Source organism: Centrocercus urophasianus, unplaced genomic scaffold (assembly GCF_019232065.1).
Source record: "Centrocercus urophasianus isolate 14NV4802_14NV808 unplaced genomic scaffold, USGS_Curo_1.0 seq_15, whole genome shotgun sequence".
NCBI classification, from domain to species: Eukaryota; Metazoa; Chordata; class Aves; order Galliformes; family Phasianidae; genus Centrocercus; species Centrocercus urophasianus.
In genome coordinates this window covers 28,572,244-28,593,561 of record NW_024884697.1, presented here as the reverse complement: position 1 = coordinate 28,593,561, position 21,318 = coordinate 28,572,244, and the positions used below count along the sequence as shown (strand labels likewise).

At 39.8% G+C, this 21,318-nt stretch overlaps 2 protein-coding genes across 3 annotated transcripts in view; one reads left to right on the top strand and one right to left on the bottom strand.

Moving 5' to 3' along the window:
* Window positions 1–2,308: 2,308 nt before the first annotated feature.
* On the top strand, window positions 2,309–7,764 carry ARRDC5 (arrestin domain containing 5). Its single transcript, XM_042815865.1, has 4 exons — window positions 2,309–2,339; window positions 6,362–6,531; window positions 7,276–7,440; window positions 7,654–7,764. The coding sequence occupies exons 1-4, from the start codon at window positions 2,309–2,311 to the stop codon at window positions 7,762–7,764; spliced, it is 477 nt and encodes a 158-aa protein (XP_042671799.1).
* A 9,961-nt stretch (window positions 7,765–17,725) lies between these two features.
* Window positions 17,726–21,318, bottom strand: part of TMEM117 (transmembrane protein 117) — a 192,833-nt gene continuing 189,240 nt past the window's right edge. The window contains exon 7 of one of the 2 annotated variants that reach the window (XM_042816395.1): window positions 17,726–19,751. In XM_042816395.1, the coding sequence (XP_042672329.1) occupies window positions 19,111–19,751 (641 nt within the window). In that variant the 3' untranslated portion in view covers window positions 17,726–19,110. The remainder of the gene's footprint in view (window positions 19,752–21,318) is intronic. The other variant, XM_042816396.1, reaches the window with a different exon arrangement.

Below are 21,318 nucleotides of genomic sequence, written 5' to 3'. Positions count from 1 at the left end.
GTATTCCATTTTCCACATGTCACCACGAGGAGAGCTAGAGGCAGCTCAACTCACAAAGGGAATTTGTGTGTAAATGCAGACCCTTCATATGCAGGTAGAGAACAGTGGAATACTAACAAGATATGTGCTACATTTTTGTATTTAATCCTTTTAAAGTTCAAGCCAGTCCTAGTTCAACGTTGAACCCTAAAGCTTAACCTTGGTCTCCTTTTTGCTTTGTTACATCAAATTCGTTCAGGCCTCAGGATCTCTGGGGAACCAGAGTGACAGTGGGCCAGGAATGTCCCTTCAGAGATGGGACATCCATGTTTTTGTGCAGCCTGTGCCAGTGCCTCACCACTCTGAGTAAAATACTTCCTCCTAATGAACAATCAAAATCTCCCCTTTTTTATGTACATAATTCAGAAAGTAATGCCTTCTATTCATTCCCACGGAAACTAAACCAGATACAATAACACTATTTGATAGAGAAAATTCTCATCTACAAAACTCTATTCTTCAGTCACGACCATTAGCTGTGCATTTTGGTCAGAGATGAACGTTTTGTATTTCACATTGCTGTCTCCACTACAGGAACACACCACCCACTGCCTCACTGTGCTCACATCCACAAGTAGGTCTCTGTAAACATTCAGGAAGTGTTGATGAATGTCAGTGAGTGCCATTTTTTTCCACGTGGAGTATTCACTGACACACCTTTACTTCATCTGCACTTCCATGTCAGACTCCATTCTGTCAGACTGCCCCTCTGCTGCCATCTGTCATACGGCAACAACATGGAATGAGTAGTGGTGGGAAGGTTCAACCTCTACTTTCATACCACCAGCATCTGCCTCTGGTGGTGTTCAATGATATAATAAAATAGGAGGCATTATTTTCAGAGCAGCCCTCATAGTTTAAAACCATTTCCTGTTGTCCTATCACTATCAGACTGTGCAAAAAATAGGTCTCCTATTTATAAGCTCTCTTTAAGTACTGGAAGGCTACAACGAGGTCTCCCTGGAGCCTTCTCTTTTCCTGGCTAAATAAGCCCAGTGCTCTCAACTATCCTTTATGTGAGAAATGCAACTCCTTATCAGTGATTTCTCCCAGTCTATATACATATCTGGAATTGCCCTGATGCAAGAACAACTTCATTAGGTTCACAAATACAGCACTAAAAGCTCAAGGACTTGGTCTTCCATAAAACTAGGAGGTAGCTCAAACTTATGGCTATGTCCATGTGAGTCTCAGAGAAACAAAACCAGGAGGAAATAATGACACAGTTCTCCCTGAAGTCTGTATAAACATATGAAGGATAATGGGCCTGCAGAAAGTTTGTTAAATGAATGAAAGGGAGCTGTGGCTTCAGTTTGAAAAAATTAAATGTATTGAGGCATTGATATATTTTTCCTTTCCATTTGTGATTTCTAAAGTGCAGCAGATTCAGACAAAAGGTTCTATTTTGGCTGATACCAGTTGAAAGCTCAAAATCAATGACACCACGCATCAACATAAGCTGAGAGAAAATAATGTTCTTTATTGTACCTGTTGAAGTTTGCATTTGTTAAAGGTGCTTTTGTTAAAAGAGCTATGCTGTTCTTCTGGAAAGGGAATTTAAAGATCATTTTGTAGAGAGGTCATTTGATGTGAAGAAACAACATTTACACAACTTTTAGCTGGTCTTACTTCAAGACAGAAAATAGAGTTAAGGAAGGAGAGCAAATTATGAGTTAAAAGCAATTCTTCCTCCTTTACTGACTGATAGCAGGTTCAGATTGTATTTAAAATTCACAGGGGATATACAGATTGAGATGAAATATTGGTTTGGTATAATGGTAGTATAGAGATCATAGCTATAAGCTATTTTTGTAATGCATAAATCAGTGCCTGAGCACAAAACCATGGAAGTTTAGCATTTGATTCATAAATTATCATGGATAATAATTTTTTACTTGATGATATATCTTGACTCATGCAAGTAGCTGTAAGTTATTCTTTTTACCTATAACCATGCAGGTTGTTCATGATGCGTGACTGCTGAAAATTACCAAGTGTTAGCAAGAAAAAAGGATATTTATGTTATTGGTAATTCTGTAACCCATTGAAAAGCTGTTCCTTCTCACTACAACCCAGGATACTGAACAATTCCTCTCCCAAAGAGTTTATTTTTTAACAGAGCAACACAAGGAGAAACTCACAGAACAAGATGCAGCAGCCAAGAACTGAGAACAACAGTCTGCAGTCATCAATACTTTTTCCTTCAAAAAAAGAAAACAGGAAAGCAACAACAAAAACAAAACCACTGCAGGAGTGAGGGACAGGGACTATGAAGGAGAATCCTGACTGCACTGGAGCAAGTGAGTGGTTGGCATGTAGGAGAATAGGATTAAAGTTCAAAGTTCTGCTGTGCCTTGTTTCCTAAACTGTTTGCTGTCTTGACCAGCTAATACTCAGTATTTCTCATTGTGTGCCCAGATCCTCAGCTTGCAGCTGAGAACACTGCCCCTGGAATCAGGTTCTGTGGAGCAGGTGCCAATGCTTTCTCTTGGCTCACAGCTTGTTGGTGGCTCAGACATCTGTCTGTTGGCATCAGCAGTGGAAGTGATCCCCGCCACTTGCTCTGGTTGTGTTCATCCCTGCTCCCCTGGCTGAAGAACCCTCCATTCTCCCTGCATTCTTTTTTTCCCTTCCCAAATCAATGCAGACCGGAGCATTCTGCACTCATTTGTTCCAAGTGTCCAACAGAACTCGAGGACTACACTAGTGAGCCAGACAGTGTTTTATGTTGTTGTTATTGTTGTTATTTTTTGTTGATGATGTTTTTGCAGGGAATGTGTTGGCAGCAGCTCCAGTTGCCTGGAATTACTCTCATGTGACAAAGAGATTTTCAGGATTGAGATTCACCTCAGTCCCTTGCCTTTAGCCATACTCAGCAAGGGCTCCCACACTACAGTAAGAACTTGCCAGGCATCCTGTTTAGGTGAACAAGAGTTGTTTGCCTCAGCCAAACTGCTCAGAAGGATGGTGTAGTGGCTGCTCACCTGTTCTGCTGTATTCAGATCTCACTAGCAATTGCTGCAGTCCTCTGGCCACCACTTATGTTTGCAATATCAATCTTGAATTACAATTTATCTACTGTATCACCAATACTTGTTGCTTCTATCCCATGGCATTCTCCTTTTCACTATGCCATATGGCTACTGGTGCTTAGAAATGAATAGAAATATTCTAGTATGGAAAGTAGCATCTGAGAGTGTCAGAAGTGCCCTCAGCACACTTCTGGTAGCTGTGAACGTTTGTTGCACAGACAGCCATTGCACGCTGTCCAGCTGCAGGTATGAAATCTTTAGTCACAAGGACGTCACTGAAGCACTCTTTGCTCATCTGAAATGCTTTTCATGTGCCAGAATATATAAATTGAGTATAAAAGTGTTATATTTGCAACTGTAGGGAAGGCTCTTTTAGTGTTATTGCTGTATCCTTATTGAGAAGCAAGAAACAATCAGACATACACTGAAAACACTGCACAAGTGTGAAACACAGAATGACTTAGGTTGGAAGAGACCTCTGGAGGTCTTGTCCAGCTCTCCTGCTCCAAGAGGAATGCCCGCAGCAGGGCACCCCTTAGGTGTCATACACTCTAACATGCACACGTGTAAATGCAGAGCTAATGATTAAACAGTACATGTTTATTAAATAGAGTTAAGTCAGTGGGATGTAATGACCACCAAAGACAGTCTTCTTTACAGACAAGTGTCTTATTTCAGGAGATATCTACAGTAAATGGAAGCCTCCTAGAAGGAGCGTTTCCTCTTCTCAGCCTCTCTTTCTTCAGGTCTATTGGGAGTCCTGAGGATTTAGTCAACAGATAATTGGCTAAAAGTTCATTGCACTGGAATAGTTTAGAAATGAAGTCAGACTGCTCTGAAGCTGTTTATTTGAGCTATGACCTGCAGTGATCAGGCTTCATTTCCTTTCAGACCTGAAGGCTCCACTTCACACTAGAGATCATTTTCCCCTTACACATGCCTTTGACTCTTTGCCTTGACCTCCTGCAGCATGCTGGCTCTTGCTATGGGCTACCAGATGTTACAGCCCTGACAGGAAAGACAGAAAGTGACTAAGTGTAGGAAAAATCATTTTTGCTATTAGAAGAACAAGTACCTGTAATGCGTCTCAGTTCTGTATTTCCTCAGCTGAAGTTGAAATAAGGGTTACTTAAATATACTCTTAAATCCACATTTTGTCACCTGTATTCATGTTCCTTATATCAGAAGAGCTGAGCACTCACATCCACCATAATTTGCCAAAGCAGTACAGTTTAATAACAGATTATTCCTACTGTAGCTGAGTCTTTCTGCTCCTTTTCCCAGCACTGATTGCATCTCTACAGAAGTGCTCTGACAAGTCCAAGGAAACCATTTGAAAACATGAAAGAAGATACAGACCTGATTCTTCTTACCCTGAATACTCTGTGCTCCCCACTGACGTTGGCATAGAAGGAATGGATGTTTGAGCAGATCCCTGCCTGTGTCAGCTTTTGACACTCAGCTGCTAATATGGTCTTCATAGCATGTTACTGCCTGGTATTTGATCTTACCACATAACCACCTTGGGTCACAGCTGATGTCTGTGTAAGAATTGCATGTACATGGCTTCTGGTGCATACTGACATATATCCTTTTAACCTTGGTAAACCTTATCACCATTTCCTGGAACTCAGTATAGTCTCATTGTGAGATAATGACTGCTTAAGAACTGACTACTGGTGACTGTCAAACCTGACTGGTAACACTGCTAGGATAATTAGATCCAGAAAAGAAAAGGCGTTTTGGTGCTACCAAGGCTCAGCACCAACAGAATCCCTGAGTGAGAGCAAACAGGAGCCAGGAGCTCAGCAAACAGTTTGAAGCTCTTTAAGCAAAGCTGTGCATGGTCTCACCTCAGGAAATCTCTTCTGCCCTTCATAGGAAAGTGTCCCTCAGGTCATTCGTACCAGTAGCACACTCACACTTAGCCCACAGCCACAGCCATTGTCTTCTCACCACTAAACACAGTCACAGTGTGACTGAAATTTCCAAGTTTTGCTGAAGACCAAGATGCATAATGTCTCTGGGTGCCCCCAGGAGTTGGCTCTTGGGAGTCCTTCCTGTCTCTACAGCTGTCAGGAAAGTTGTAACACTCATGTGGTTTCAGGGGAATAAGCTTTGGAGCCCACGTGGATGGTTTCTCCTGTGCAATGGGGTTCATGCATACCAGACATGGGTAGCTAGGGGAAGGGGAGCATACTTTTACTTCCCAGGGGAATTCAGAGATATTGGAATATCAGATTCCTACAAACTATCAGGAATTTGTTATATTGCATCTATCTAAGAAGTTGAATTTCAGTTTCCTCCATTTCAAATTGTTCTTTAGGCATTTTTTTTCCTTTTGAGTTACAACTGATGGATTGAAAGAGCTGTTATGCCATGTGGCAAAAAAAAACCCTTCCCATTAGGAAACAATACCCAGACTCTTTTGCCAGCAAAAATATCCAGTTTAGATTATAAAAACATAAGACATTGTTGAATTCATTGCAAAAAGATGCAGAAATAGGACAAAACTCTAGCAGTCTCTGATTCCCTACTACTGTTGTTCAAAGTGAAATTTTGGCACAAGCTGTTAGGAAGAGCAAAAGTGTTCATCTGGACAATAAAACTGACAGCACCTATGCATGTTGAAGTGAAGTTTTGGATAAGCAGAGTCAAGAGCTGCTCTTATCAGGTCAAAAGAGGCTACACATATGCTTACATGGGTGGGATAGTCTTGTCTTAAAGTCAGCAGGACCTATACAAAGCTGAATTTCATTAAGATGGAGTGACACAGATGCAAAGACTTTAGAAGGAATGGATTGTAATATTCCTGTCTCACAGTTGGGCAAGGAAGGTGTCCAATATTATTTCTATTGTGAGTGAGTCTTTCACAAAGGTGAAACACAAGGTTCAGATCACATTCCCATGTGCTGCAGACAAAAATAAAAGAAAAATGGGAGTTAAGACATAATTTCACTCTCTAGAAGACCATTACTACTTTTTGCAGTTAAGAGTCCACATCAGTCTATTTTGATTCTAAACGATTAGCTAGAAGCTGCAGGTTCATGACTGTGAGTCAGGATGAGCAGATGAGCAGTTCTCAAGTCTGCTTTGCCCAAACATCCAGCAGCTAACCTGCAGAGGCAGCGCGCAGTTCACTCATAAAATTTTGTGTGAAATACCAGCTGGTAAGGTGAGGTAAGGTAACATCACCTTGATTTCTGGAAGAAATGTCAAGGTTTCTGGAAGGTACAAACATCTTAAATGTTTAAGAGGTTTCTGACTAGAGCATATTGCTTGGTTTTCAGACAGCTGCCTGGATTCTGGGATCCACACCTTTGATTTCCGCTTCAGCTTTCCTCCAGAGGTTCCCTCCACATTCACCAGCAAAGCTGGCTGCATCTCCTATTTCATGCAAGGGATTTGCTGCAGACACAGTACTGTCTTAGCTAAAGAGTTGAGATATTTACTCTTGCAAGTAATCAGTGGTGAGCACATGGGACGTGCAGAAGATAAGATAAGGGGAACCATCTATCTGAGCTGGGGACTGTTCTGATCCTGTGCTTTACATGCCCTCTACTGAGTGATCACTAACTTTCAGCACTCAGTTTTTCTTCTTTTAACATTAAAACTACACTTTTAATATGTTTTGCAATTGTTGTCCTGGGGCTTAGGCCCATATACAAAGATGTTTTTTACATACAGTGTACAAAGAGCATTGTAAGAACTCAAGAATGAACGATATGCGAGGAGCACTTTGAGATCCAGAATGGAAATTCTTGCTTTAAAGTCTAGGTTTTGGGCAATCTTCATGAAATAGGATGCCCTATTCATTCATTTATTTATTTATTTATTTAAACAAAAGTCTACCTAAACAGGGATGATCAGTCATCAGGACAAGTAGAACAAGTAAAACACGGTTATTCCAAATACCTATTTTTTGCTTTTCTCTAAATTTGGGTGATAAATACCGGTGAAAATGTGTACATGTGCATGGGTGCATTCTTTCAACAGATGCTCAAGAACACTGTGATAATTCAGCCATGCCACTTGTGGTGTAGTGAGGAAGACTGTCGTCTGGGTTAAAGGCAGGGCCTGGTGGAGGTATGAGCAGCTTCAGATGTTCCTTCACAAGTTTGGACATGCTGTTTTTGGGGAACACCATGTGTCCAGCAGCAATATTTCACTGTGCTTTGCCTTTCCACTCATTCTCCCCATGCAGGCTCTCTTGGTGGTAGAAGCTAGGACTGATGTCGATTACCTCTGCTGCTTCATCCAAGGCTCTGTGATCCTTTGCATCTCCCTGAAGAAAAATGTATTTTTCCCTGGTGCAACTAGTGTCTTCACAACAGATATTGCCAACAGGACATGCAATTACATTAGAAAGGTAGTTTTTGCTGTATGCTGCATTGTTCTGTACAGGGGATTCAGTAACAGTGGAGGTCAGTATTCCTTGGAAGATCAAAATGAAGTGACAAGGTTGGAGTGCTGGCCAGGCACCGCCCTCTTTGATAACATGGGAGTCACCAGTACACTGGTTCTGCCAAAACCATTGCCTGTCACCAATGCCGTGAGATGAAATAACATCATGACATTCAAGTATGAGCTGGTAGGAACCTCTAACCTTCCATGTGCCATGTCCACCATCTTTGGCAAGGTGCCTATCATCATAGCAGCCATACCAGAGCGTTTGTGGAGCAGAGCATCATGATTCTGAATGAAAATCAAGGTTAGCCTTCACAGAGACATTTACGAGAATGATCTAGGAGCAGTTGGATGCAAGGAGTAAGGATATTTTTGTTCTTCAAGATCTGTACATATTATCGCTCTGCTTTCACAAGAGGAAACCGTGGTTGCAGAGGTGCTCTGGTGATTTCCAAAACAAGAGGGCAAAACTAGCCAAAACTAGCCAAGATAGGAAGGCACATGAAGGGAGCCTGTGGTCTTCGTGAAGTCAGATCTGATGGCTAAGGAAGAGCAGGAGATTAAACAGTGCCCTAGATACTTTGCAGGCTCAGAAGGTGGCTGTGCTCCAGACATGAGATAAAAGCCCACCCTAGTCTTATCTAGAGGTATGGTAAGAGTAGAGAACAAGCTGTTTGAAAATCAGCTTTGAAATAAGCCAGATGCTGGGCAGAGACAAGGAGCAGACAGACCTTGTCACAGAGGGACCTGTGGGAGATACCTTCAGCTGCCAGCATGGCTGGGTGGGCAGCTGGGTGATCCATGGGGGCAATGGAGCAGCCGGGCAACAAGAAGCATGTGAGACATAGGGCAGCTGAAGGCAGGGCAAGGGTGGTAGCCATTCGACTAGGAAAGGCTCTTCCAAGATTTCATGAGGCGACAAAGCTGGTCAGGAGGGAGGGACTGAAGCTCAGTCTGGATAATCATTATAGGAAGACCTAAGTCCTTCAAAGACTGTTGCCTTAGGGCTTCCTTCACACAATGAATAGTGAAGGAAGGTTAAGGATACATACAGCAGGATAGAACCTGGCAAGTACGAGTGTGTCATGCCTCCTACTTCCTCTTTTGCCTTAGTCTGCTCTGGGACTCATCACCCACCACAGCAGGATCAGCACAAACCCAACCCCACATGCACTCAGTGTGTGACCCTGGGCATGGATGCTGCTGGAAGGATGTTTGTCCATCAGCTTCAGGTGACACCATGGACCAGTGGTCATGCTGCCATGCAGGGGGACCTGCACAGGCTGCAGAAACAGGCATTCCCAGGGACATGTTGTGTGTAGTCCATGCTAAAATTTTGTGTGTATGTGTCTGTGTGGGTGAAAGAGTTTGGGGATTAGAAGAGTGTTTAGGCATTTGTTGGTGTTTGTTGGCATTTGTGTCTAGTGCCTAGTTTTGTGGTTTATCTGCTGTATTGCTGATATTGAGCCTGAATGTATAGTTCGCAGGTTGCTGATTAATTAGGTGTTGCTAATTGAATAAATCACCCTGATTCTGATGTGATTTACACAATATGAACTGAGAGCTGCTTCTTCAGAGCACACTGATGCAATATCGTGCCCCGGCAGGTGCCCTGCAGGCTCCCAGCATGTCCTCAGGCTCTCAAGAAGGCGGGCTTTAGTGTCCTCTGGCAAAACCTCAGTCCCACATCAGGCCTCTTGCGACAGCCTCCTGCCAGGACTCACCCATCTTTAGCCAGAGCCCAGAACCTTCCCTGGTCTCCAAACCAAATCAGCATTTCACACTCCACCTGCCTTCTGTCATTCCCCATGTGCTTTCAGATCAACTTTGGATGACAAAACTTCCCAGCCTGGGTGTGAGTCATTGCATGGCATTGTCACATTCTGCTGCTCACACAGGGTTAATGTTTCTCCTCATCTTGTCCCTAAAAATGATATTTATCATTCTGGCACTGGAAGGCCCCTTCCATATCTCAGCTGAGACCATATATAAGGATGCCATGTGAAGAATCTCATTACAAATAGATTGTTGTTTTACAGGTCTCTCTGTTTTCATCATTCAAGCAAAAATTAAGGTGCTCACAATGTATATGGCAGAGATATGTTGAAAGAGTGTCTTTCTTAGCTTATCTTCTGAAATTCCAGCTTTGTTTCTTAGTGACACATGACACAGCTGAAGGAAAACTACCACCAGGTATCAATTCTGAAGTTGCCATCACATAAGCAGTGGCAGTCCTCGCAAATAATACGGAAAAGAATTTAACTTCCTTTTTACAAAATATAGTCTGCGAAGAAACAATAGGATATGAGCACTTGGGGAAATAAAAGGCAGCTTTGTAATTTCTTTGCATGCTACTTGCTGTGATTTGAAGCACTGTGGAAGTCTATTTTGGCTCAGATGTCTGAAGCCAGACTGAGATCAGCAGTCTTGGGAAGGCAGTTGAAGAAGAAACAAAGTATTCCCACACCTCACTATGGTCACCCTGCTGGCATCCTGATGGCAGTAGGCAACTGGTATCTGAGGCTAGCAAAACTGCCTTCTGGTTTCAAGAACTGCATTTCTCAAGATGGAATATATACTGGGGTAAAATATGCATAACCCTGTTCCTGGGATGTTTTATGCAGTGTCTGTGTGAACAAGAAGCAAAATAAAATGGTTGATATCAACAAGCCAGAAAGGCCAAGGTCCTAACAAAGTAGGTATAACAGAACAGACATACATACGAGTGGGATACCTGACTCCTGGGAATGTAGGCAAGTGATTTCAAAACTCTTTGTTTTAATTTTCTTTTCTGCCTTTTGCGTGTTGTCTGTATTGCAAATTCTTCAAGCAGTTCCTTTCCTGTCTTTATAGTTTCATTTCTCTCAGGCACTTTCATGCTACTCTGGTATAAATAGTAACAAGAACAATATCACATCTGGGTAATTTCAGTCAAGTACTTTTTTCCAGCATACTGCAGAAAACAGTGTGAAGAGATCTGTAGGAAAGGTCTCATCAAATATTTGGTTCACTTTTACAGAGATGGTGAAGATTTCTGTATAGCAACATTGGAGCCATAAAAACACCAGGAGTCGCATTTGGACCTGTGTTTATTCCTTTGTACACCTTTTGCAAAGCACTGAAACACACCCAGATGAACCTCATGTCTTTACAGTTCAGTTAGACCAATATTGTACTGTGTCTTTCCTAAGACTCTTCAGAGCAGGAGCAGTAACCATTCAGGTGCAGTTACAGAAAATTGCCATTTATCTAATGGAGACACTGTACCATAAAACAATCTTCCATGAATTTCAAGAACCACTTACTAACAAAGGAGCCACCACCACCCTTTCTTTTTTGACATAGGTATCAATCATCTGGGCTTGAAAACTTAGGAACCAAAACACTTAGGCGCAACCACACATTTCAGTGGAGGTTTCATTAAATATTGCACACTAAGCCTACTTGTAGTTGACAGGTTCAACAAATATTGGTCCTGGGAGGGTGACTTATTGTGAAAATGGAGCAGGAGGTTACTGCTGACTTCTGCCTCATATGCTTTAGCTGTACTTATATAAATGCTGAGCTCTTTAGTCCATGGAATCAATATTTTTTTATTTCTTTTTTGAATGAGCCATGCCTGCAGTCTCTCCAGAACCTCACACAGAGGAGTCTGATCTCTGCATCCTTCATCCTTTGGCATTATTTCTGAAAAGTAGCCTTACTGTGAAACTGGTGGGATTTGTGCAGGTCAGAGGGGATAGGAAAGTGTATAAAAAGATGAGACACATGGATGGCTACTTTGTCTGTTTATTTTTTGTTTGTTTTTTAAAGTTAACCTTGTAAGATTTTTGTGAGGTTTTGGATATTTTTTTTTTTTTTTTTTTTTTTTTTTGTAATAATTTCATGAAGCAACACCAGAGATTTTTCTCTTCCCAGTAACCATAGAAACACTGAAACAATGATTACTGGAAATAGTTACACTTCATCTGTACTTGTGGGAGCAGGTTTGTTTTACTGCTGGAGGATGCAGAAGTTAAGCCACATCTGCATCCTTGGCAATGTTACCTGGCAAGGCTGCCATAGTCAGCAGGTAATGAATGAACCTTACAAAGGTCTTCAAACATCTGGAATAGCTGGAACACCTGCAATTCTGGAACATTTTTACTCTAGCTGCTTTTACCTGTTTTCAGTAAATGATTTTGTGATTGATTCAATAGCAAAACTGTGTCCATGTTTGAATATGTATTTCATTAACCAAAAGACTCAGTAGCCACCAGAGCATTGGCTCTTTTCATATACCTTTAGACCTCTCAAAGAAGGGCCAATGAGACACGCAGTTTCTCAAGAGCAGTCACCATCAACATCTATCTCTATTTAAAGGGGAGGAGAGCACATCAATACTTTTTAAAAAGCTTTTTGAATAAGATAGTCTCCTATTACCCAGCTCCTTTCCCTTTGTCTCTTTATCCTTTGAAATTAAACAGGCTCTTCAGAAAAGATACTGCTGTAAGACACAAATGTGGATTATACCATATTGATTTGTTTGATCTTGACCTACCTCCACCCTTTCCTTCCTGATTAAAACTTTTGCTTTCCCACAAAGTTCTCTGCGTCCCTGTCACATTCTTGTAAGCAATCTGCCACCTTCCCTGAAAAAACCTGAATAGGGCCAGCTTTCTTCTGATCGCCTCTGTTAGACTTCTGTAGAAGGAAGGGCTTTTTTGTCACATTAGACAGATCTTAATTAAAACCACACCCAACCTGACCAGGCTTCATCCACATAACATGTAAGTATTGGTTTCTAATCTGTTTTTCCTTTTAATGACCAACTCTAATGCTCTTGTGTGTTTAGACATACAAAAAGACAGTAATGGAAAGTCAATAGAAATGGAGGTCTGAAAAGAAAGAAGTCTCTTCCTTTTTCTTTCCAATTAATCTAAATGATTTTGCAGTTAATACTGATTACAGTCAGTCTGTATAGATACATGACTTAGGCAATGCCTAAGTTCAGCTATCCAATGCTCCTACTGACCACTCCAAATAGGTTTTCCAAAAATGTAATAGCTCATTCTATTAGTAGGAGCTGTTGGTTCTTCTAGAAAAAATAGAGCAAAGTATGACTTTTTCATCAGCAATTTTAAACATTCACACAGGTTAATTGATTACATGAGCCAAGGGTTGCAAACTGAAGAGGAAATTGACTTCTTCAATATGCAAATAAATTACCAGGCAATAAACTGATACCAGCTATATCAGTATGAAATATAATTACAATTAACTTCAGCATCACAAAGAAACTCGCTCAATTTTTTCCATGCTTGCATTCAATTTTCTGCTTTCAGTAATGCCTATGCAGTTCCTAGTAAGGGATAGATGTAGATTAATTCCCACAGAGCAGAGGATACTGAACACAGCCATGCTCACTTCTTAACAATTTTGGCTTTGCACCATGTCATTTGTCATGTTTTATACACAGTTTGTTCATCCACATTTACTGATGCTGTGGATTTCTTCTTTTCACCAGTGGCAACATATATATAGTAACACTGAAAAGGGTTTGAAATGATCTGCAGAGGGAGGTTGTGCTTCATCCTTGGATGTTTTGAAGACTTGCAAAGATAAAGCCCTGAGCAATCTGGTTTGAGCTCTGAGCTGACCCTGTTTTGTGCAAGAGCTTGCCTAGAGTCACCTTACAACCTGAATCATCTTGTGAACCTATGGAAGTAAAGAGGAGGTAAGAGAGAGGAAAGGAAGGCTCTGAATGTAAACTACAGATCATTTTGAGGATACTGACAATTAAAGAGATTTCCTATAGTGAGTGAAGGGGGGAAGAACAGAAAAATGACAGCTGAGGAAATAAGTATGTATGGATCCTTTTTAAACTGCCTATGTGAAAGTTAGCAAAAAGGAAGGAGCAAAGAAGCAGTCGATACTGACATTTTAAAAAAAACAAATATTGCATTTCAATTTTGACTGTTATGAGTCCTTTTGGCTTGTATTTCTCATTTCCCTGACAATAGTTTGGAGTTCCACCACAGGCATCTGCAACTGTACATGTCTGTTTGAAAAGAAAGGAGCCTACTCTTTCTTCAAATCCTCATCCTTGAAGCCTGACACACTGGGGTTTTGTGCACAAGCAGGCTGAAAGCTGCTGGGAACTGAAGAGCTATGAGGAAGGAAGACTGGAAGAAAATACCTGTTATGTTCATGTGTCTCCTTTAAATGTAGCAGAGAAAAAAAGCAAGCTACTTGCAATAGAAGAGGCAGGGCTTTAGTTTTAAAGGAATTACCTAGTTATGCAATTTCTTGAACAAAAATATCCAGTCATAAAGTCATGTAAATATTCCGTGGTAACAATGCATGGAGGGACCTGGTTAGACAGAACAAACACCTTCCTGTACACAGCATACAGTATTGCAATGTATCATTTTCATGTTACATCTTTCCTTAGACTGGGAGAAAGCTTTAGGAAAGGTACCTGTTGCTCCTTTGGCTCAATTTTGTTGGCTGGGCAGAGCCTGTGTACAGATGGTATTAGATCAGTGACAGCAATTATGGGCCTTTGGTGGGTGATTTGTGGTTTAGGTCACCAACAATAAAAAAATAGCTTTGAAATATAAACAGTGGAATGAGGTTTGAGGGAAAAAAAAAGAAAGAAAAGGAAGAAGAGAAGGAATTCAAAATGCAGAGAAGTGCTCCATATGTCACAAAACAGCATGAGAACCAGGTCTATAACCTGCCTGCGGGAATCAGATAAGCTGCCCTTCTGCAGACCCCAATTGCCAGAGATCAAAGGAAAAGCAGAGATTAGAAGTATCTTTGTGACTGTGCAGTGGCTGTAACATACATTTCTGAAAGGATTTGATGCTACTAGATTCCTCTTTGCAAAAGCAGCTGGGTTCATGCTTTTCTTCACTCTGGTACAGAATTTGCTATGGAAACTGTGAGCGTCATGGAGTTTCTTCTTTGTAAGCTTCTTCCCTAATTCTTCAGAAAGCTATCCCTTCCCCCAAACAGTGAGAAGGTGCTGGCATCCCCCATGCAGAGGAAGTGTTAGAAGAGAAATAAGACGGTGTTAAAACCTAGTCACTCAGAAGTCATCTGGAAGCTGAGAGCTGTTTGTGAACATTTGGGAAGAGACTGGCTCTTCTGTTTGAGTACGTGAAGGGGATGGATAGGGTTTATAATGATTTGCCGACTCCGTTTATCTCCCAGTGTTCCTATGAAACAGATTTTCTGTTTTTACCAATTTACCCCTGAAATGGTCACATAATGTATTCTTCCTCACTTCAGTGCTGCACAGCTCACAGACCAAACTTTTGCCTCTTGCTTGTCCTTGACTGTCCTACTTGAGTCTGTGCATTTGGCATCCCCAATGGCGTGCCACATTGTGGACAGGGAACCCATGCTCCCCACAGGACAGTTTTGAGTGCAGAGAGAAATAAAGACAAAAAATCCCTTTTTCATTTGAGGCTTACAACAGATGGACAGGAGAGGTACTGGCAGTAGAAGAGCTGGGATGTCTGGGTGTGCAGCAGCATCTTCGTCAATAAAAGAACTGCAACTGTTCATTAAGAAATGCAGTTTGAAGCTGTGTGTGTCACTATCTATAATCTCATGCACAAGGTCACTCTAGCATCTAATAAGCATGTGCTTTGTCTATATCCTCCATCAGGCAGCTACAAGTCAATCAGCTTTATGGTCTTATGCACAGTTTGGTGTGTCTAATTTTTATGATTTTTGCAATCTGCTGAAAGCTTAAGCAGGTTACTTTTAAATGCAACCTAAAAAGCTGAAGTGCTCTGCTTGCAGGACCTTAAGCACTTCAACTTTATGGTCTCAGATATAAAGTTCCCCCTCTCTAAGCCCCTCCTAGAAGGTTGTTAAAATTAAGGGCAGTATATTAAAAATCTGTTACATCTTTTATTGTTAAGTCATAAATTGTGTACTTCTGGGAAAACGAGCTTGCCAGTCTAGTAGGTATCTGAATTGATGTCTTTCCAGTCTTTGAGAAGTGTCTGTTCTTTGTTTCCAGGTGGTTGTTGTGATGGAAGCTATTCACTGCAGGAAAAGCATGCTCAGTACACACTGTACAATTGTGTAGTAGCCCAGAGTATGATGGTACTAGCTGAAGATAACAGAATTCTTTTAAACAGAATAAATTTACTTTTTTTTGTATACATTAGACAAAAATATAATTTGGGGAGGCAGATGGTGAAATTAAATGTTCCTTTTTGGTTTCTAGGCAATAGAAGTGGAGGTAGAAGAGATGAAACAACCTGGAGTAAATAATGTTCATAGAGTAACATAGAATTAAGAGGGAAGCAATGAATGGCCTGCTTGAGAGAATCAGCAGCTTCCCCAAGACAATCAACTAATCCCTAGACTCCAAGTGCACATACACACATACAGCTTATATAACTGGATTTTAGACATGTAAATGTCTTCATACATGTGATGACAATATTTAGGATGATTTCTACAAATATTCTTACCTTCTATTGCATCCCTGTCATTTCCATCTCATCAAGGGTAATTGTTGAGGATGTTGTTGAGGATGCTGACATAATTTATAGGCATCTGTGGGCTCATAAATCTTATGTGCTTATCCCAGAGTTGTCTCTTCTACACATGCTCCATAAGCTGTATCTACCATCTATTACTGTACAGAGTATCTGTGTTAAAAAAAAAAAAAAGCTAAAAAAAAGGTAAAAAAGCTATTGCCCCAAGTCCAGCCCTATATTAAAGGCTTAACACAGAGAACAGAATGGAGATGTGTGCAACACGTGTGAAAGCTTAACTTCTATTTTCTTCCCTTCCATATATTGCTCAGCTTCTCATGACAAGAAAAAAGAAGACTATAAAAATTTTTGTTAGACGTTCAGGAAAATGTTAACTAAACATGTCAAAGTCATAGAGGCGGGTAAGAAGAGAGGATTTCAGATTGTTTTGAGGGATATTTCCATTTCAGGAAACCAATTTTTGGCTACTTGGCCATCCAGTCTCCCATGAGCCACTCTACAGTGAAAGAAAAGCTGCTTCAGAAGACGGAGGATAAATCTGCATTAGTAGGTTTGTACAGGAGTGGAGTTTAGAGTGTGCTTACTTACTCTTCCCTGGCTCCAACTGTGTGGTCTCTGCACGTAAGAATTGACTGAAACATACTCCAGACACTACTGGTCAATCAGCTCTTATGACCAGACTACAACTAAAGTGAAGGGTCTCAGGGTAAGTCTAGCCACCTATCTCAGGTTTCTCAAACAAGATACTGAAAGAAGAGTGAAAACATTCCGCTCTGTCCACCTCTGCTTACAAACGAGACTCCCACACAGCTGAGAAGTTCTTTTTCCTCCAATTAAATGAATGAACTGACTGTGCTGAGTGGCTACACTAAGACTTTCTGCTTCTTATGAATCTGTGTTGTATGCAGTCTCTCTGTTTGACCATTAATTTAAATACTGTTCCAAAATCTAGGATTACTTGATGTTTTTCTCTCGTTCATGCAGGCTTGTAATGACCTTAAAAGCATTAACTCAGTGTGAGGTCACAGAATTATTTTAGCTGTGGATCAGTTGCTTAATAGCAGTTTTCATGGAGTCATGTAATCATGCAGGCTGTAAGGCTCAAGTAAGTCTTTCATTTTCTGCCAGCTTATTAATGGATTTAACCACTCCCAAGAGAAAAAAAAAAAAAGAAAAAAAAGAAAAAAAAAAAAAAAAGAAAAAAAAAGAGAGAAATAGGTTCATGGGGAATTTTAAGGTTGGGTTTATCTTGCCCAAAACATTCAGAGAAGCGTGTATCTGCAAAATTAATCAGCTATTTCTGTACCCACTTAACATATGATCTCACTTTTTAAATCAAATTCTGCTTGAAAGTCAAGTATCGCTATAGTCACCTCTTACGTAGCACAGGTGGGCTCTCACAGTGTTTTACTATTACTAATTAATAGTTTGTTTTCGGTTACATAAACAGATTTATAGACTGCAGTAGGCAAAAGCTAATAACAGAATTATTTTTATCCACATTTTTAATGGGAAAACATTTGTTTTGATTATAAAGTGAGATTTTGCTTGATATAATAATAAATATTTCATAAGCAAAATATTTGATTTTGAGTTTACTGTCTTTTCTAGTGCCAGAAATATTTATGATTCTAAGGAGGACAGCCATGTTGAATTTTTTTTTTAAACTCCAAAACTAACATAATATGCCCCTGCCTCATAATAAACAATAGTCTAATTATATTTATTAGAATTGGCTCTCAAGTGACAGTTAATAAATGCATAGTCCTATTATGCATACTAAATTCAGCATTCCAAAAACTTAAAAGCAGATAGATCAAAACAATGGAGGTAAAAAAGTCACAGAGACAAAACACAGCAAGTTAATGACAGGGAAACAGCTCAGACTTAAAAATTACTTATTATTTAGTAACTTGTAACAACAATTTATAGAATTGAATTAGAGGCAAATCACAGTCTTTCTGATGTTTTAGATACACAGGCTCTCTAATGTGTATAGTTTGATCGTACAGCAAAGAATTCCAAAGTCCCCTTCCAAAATAAATACTTCAAAATAAATACTTCAGCACGTTTCTGATTCCACATTACATTTACTCATGGATAGTGAATGAAGAAAGAAAAGTGTACAAAACAACTCAAGTATTAATTTAGTTTAATTGAAACTCCTAAACACTTCTTCACTGTGCTCAGAGTGTCTGTGTGTGGTGCATTTCTCTGGCCTGTTTCACCATACGTGCCCCGAACCATACAAATACAGGATTTAATGGGCTCTGCGTCCTTTACCGTAATCAGTCCATTGGCTCTTTGATGTGACATAGGCTTGGTGTGATGATGGAAAAAGTTGCTTCAACCATGTATTTTCACCTCTGTTTCTGAAAGGTGAAGGGCAGAATTTTTAATCAAGGAGCAGTTTATCTTTAATTATGAAAAATATAATTAGGCATTATCACCTAATTGCTGTTACTGATGGAGAAAGTCATATTTTTGTAAGTAGTGACCCATGCTGTATTATCGCTCTACTGTTTACCGCATAATGAATCTGTATTTGTGTTTGGCAGCTAGCCAGCGTAAATTAAAAGGTAATCAACATGCTTCTCTGCAGTCCGGTCATCAAAGTCACTGGCTCCACAGATGAGTAAATAACAAAGTCAAGTTGTGATGTTCTAACTGAAAATCTCCTCAAGGAATAACTGTGTTTATCTCCTCTGTTAAGACATGAAATGATTCTGAAAATAACCATATACAAAAAGCACTCCAAAACAGATCAGAATAACTGTGCTATACATCTGGTGTTGAGTTAAAAAACAGTTCAATGTCTCAAGGCACCACCATGGTAGAATTTTATACCTGCAAGGAATCATCTAATACACTATTGTACACTTAAGGTAATGTATTAATAAATAGCTTGTGCAATTTTGGGAAGCAATCTATAAAGGAATGTTAGATATACAGTAGGCACGTACTCTAATACAAATAAAAAAAAAAACCCTAGAAAAAGCATGCTGAGCACCGTTTGGTATAGATTGAGTTTCTTATTCTAAACACTATGTAAATCTTAACTTACAAAAGGTAAAACTGAACTCTGATAGCAACTGCTTATTTAAACTGATTTTCCTGGGTATTTGACTCTATGTTGTAGGGTTACTCTTAGGGACAGTGGACTCTGGTACTGGTTGTAAGGGGCTATCTTGTTCACTCAACTGTGCGTTCAAGTTTTCAGAAGTTAGGAGAGAAGAATTAAAAACTATTTCACTTAAGTCTGATTTTATGGATACCAGATGTGGTTCTTGAAAACTTAATGGTTCTTCTACTAACACCTGTGTATTTTCTCGGGTCATTCCCATATCTGACGGTGACTTTCGTTTCATTCTTGTGTATGATTTGTCTAAATTCTCCATGCCTTGGTCAGTTTTTTGAAATCGCCCAAAGAACCAGATGAAGAAACCAAACAAAGCAAAAGCCAGCAAACTTGGAATAAAAGCCAGGCATTTGACATCAAGGCTAGAGCCTATGTATCTGCTGTGCAAGAACATGTCTCCTTCAGCATAGGTCCGGTTGGTCAACGGGTTAGTGTTATTGGATCTCCATTCCCAAGACAACTTAGTTCTGTTAAGATCTTTCAAGCTTTCTGAGTCCTTCACGGTGTAGATCTTCTGTCCAGGACCAATATATTGACCATATTCGTGAGGTTTGTAAAATATTTGGTTCTTCCACATATTTAGATCCAAGATTAAAACAAGAAAGATAATCCCATAGTTAAACCATTTGCCTGTTTGGAAAAAAGAAAGATCTGTTATTTAATATATCCATTTTAGAAGCAGAACACGTGCATTCATATGTAAAATCAACTAAAAGCAAAAATCCTTTTGTAATAAATCTGTAAAGCAAAGTTGTAATAATATTCTCACTGTAATCAACTTTGTGCTGAATATCCTTTAGTATTTTACAGTTTAGGTCTGGGCACATAATAAAATAATTTTGTAATGCAAGCACAGCAGTATATCAATTGAATTCACATTGCAGTTAGTAGGTGATCTGCTGATTAGATAATTACCTGATGTGGTATAGATCAATACACATAAAAAACATTAATTTCAGGACTTTGAAAATATTGACATGGAAATTCTTCTTGAAAAGGCCATATTTAATAGAAATATCTGTATGCCACTAATGACTGAAATGAGACTCTTCTGGGATTTTATAAGCATTTACATTTTAAGCACATACAGATATTGTTTCATATACCAACCATGGTATCCAAATGTTCACAGCTGAGGCAATTGGATAAGTGAAGATTTAGAGATATTACGCCCTTAAGAAAAAGTAATACTGGAAGGTTAGTCAGCTTAGCTTTCCTGAGCTATATGTAGTGAAAAACTCCTCCAAGGAGTGACTCATAGTCTAACATTAAGTCCCTGAACACTGGAGGAAGAATGCTTTCTCTGTTTATCATTTAAAACTACTCTTTTGCATGCCTCCTTTAGGCATCCAAAATATATAAAAGGTAAATTTATGCAATAGCAAAGTTATCCCTGCTTTAAGCAGAATATTGGAACAGATAACCTCCAGGCATTCCTTCTAAGCCAAATTATTCTATGAAAACACACACAAAAAATTATATAATTTTCATACTTAAGGCATTTCGTTCACGTTTAGCTGAACATATGTTAAGATCAGATCTATGCAGTAATGACTGGCACCACCCAAGAATCTAGCAAAACTACATACATCAAAGCTGTATTATGATGGAGAATTTACGACTGACATCACAGCATTATGTGGAAGGACATTTGTGGAGGAATGCCTCTACTGACGATGAATGAAACCATTTATGCTACAACCATATTTAACTATGTTTCAAGTGAAAAAGAAAATGAATGTTTCCAGAGACTGCTAGACTGTGGGAAGTGGATGACAGGAAGTGAAAAGATTCATGTTGGGCCAGGACTGCTCTTTCCATCCGACAAATATGGCAACAGTGAAAACATGAAAGGAAAAAACTGGCAGCTAAAAGATCAAAACAGGAAGTGTAATGAATTGGAGAAATTACTGAGATGAGCTTTATCAAGGCCAAATGATACTGCTATAATCTTTATTACAAAATTCAGGTATGAATGACAAAGGGAACTTACATGTTTTAATACTGAGATGTGAGCTACCACAACTTTAGGCTTGATGGCACCCAGTGGATTTCACAGTTCTCACCTGTGATCGTGTTGCTCTAAGTACAATGTGTAGAATAAAACACCTGAGCAGTAAGACTCAAGATAGCAGCCTGCTGATGGAGTCACCTAAGAAGCTAGCAGAAAATACTGAAAATGCTGAATAGAGTTTGC

Excerpts from the sequence above, each read along its gene's own strand:
- ARRDC5 (XM_042815865.1), top strand. The coding sequence starts at position 2,309 with ATGAAGGAGAATCCTGACTGCACTGGAGCAA. Across the intron at positions 6,532-7,275 it reads TGAGATATTTACTCTTGCAA|GCTCTCTTGGTGGTAGAAGC; the intron begins GTAATCAGTGGT and ends CTCCCCATGCAG. Across the intron at positions 7,441-7,653 it reads CATGCAATTACATTAGAAAG|TATGAGCTGGTAGGAACCTC; the intron begins GTAGTTTTTGCT and ends ATGACATTCAAG.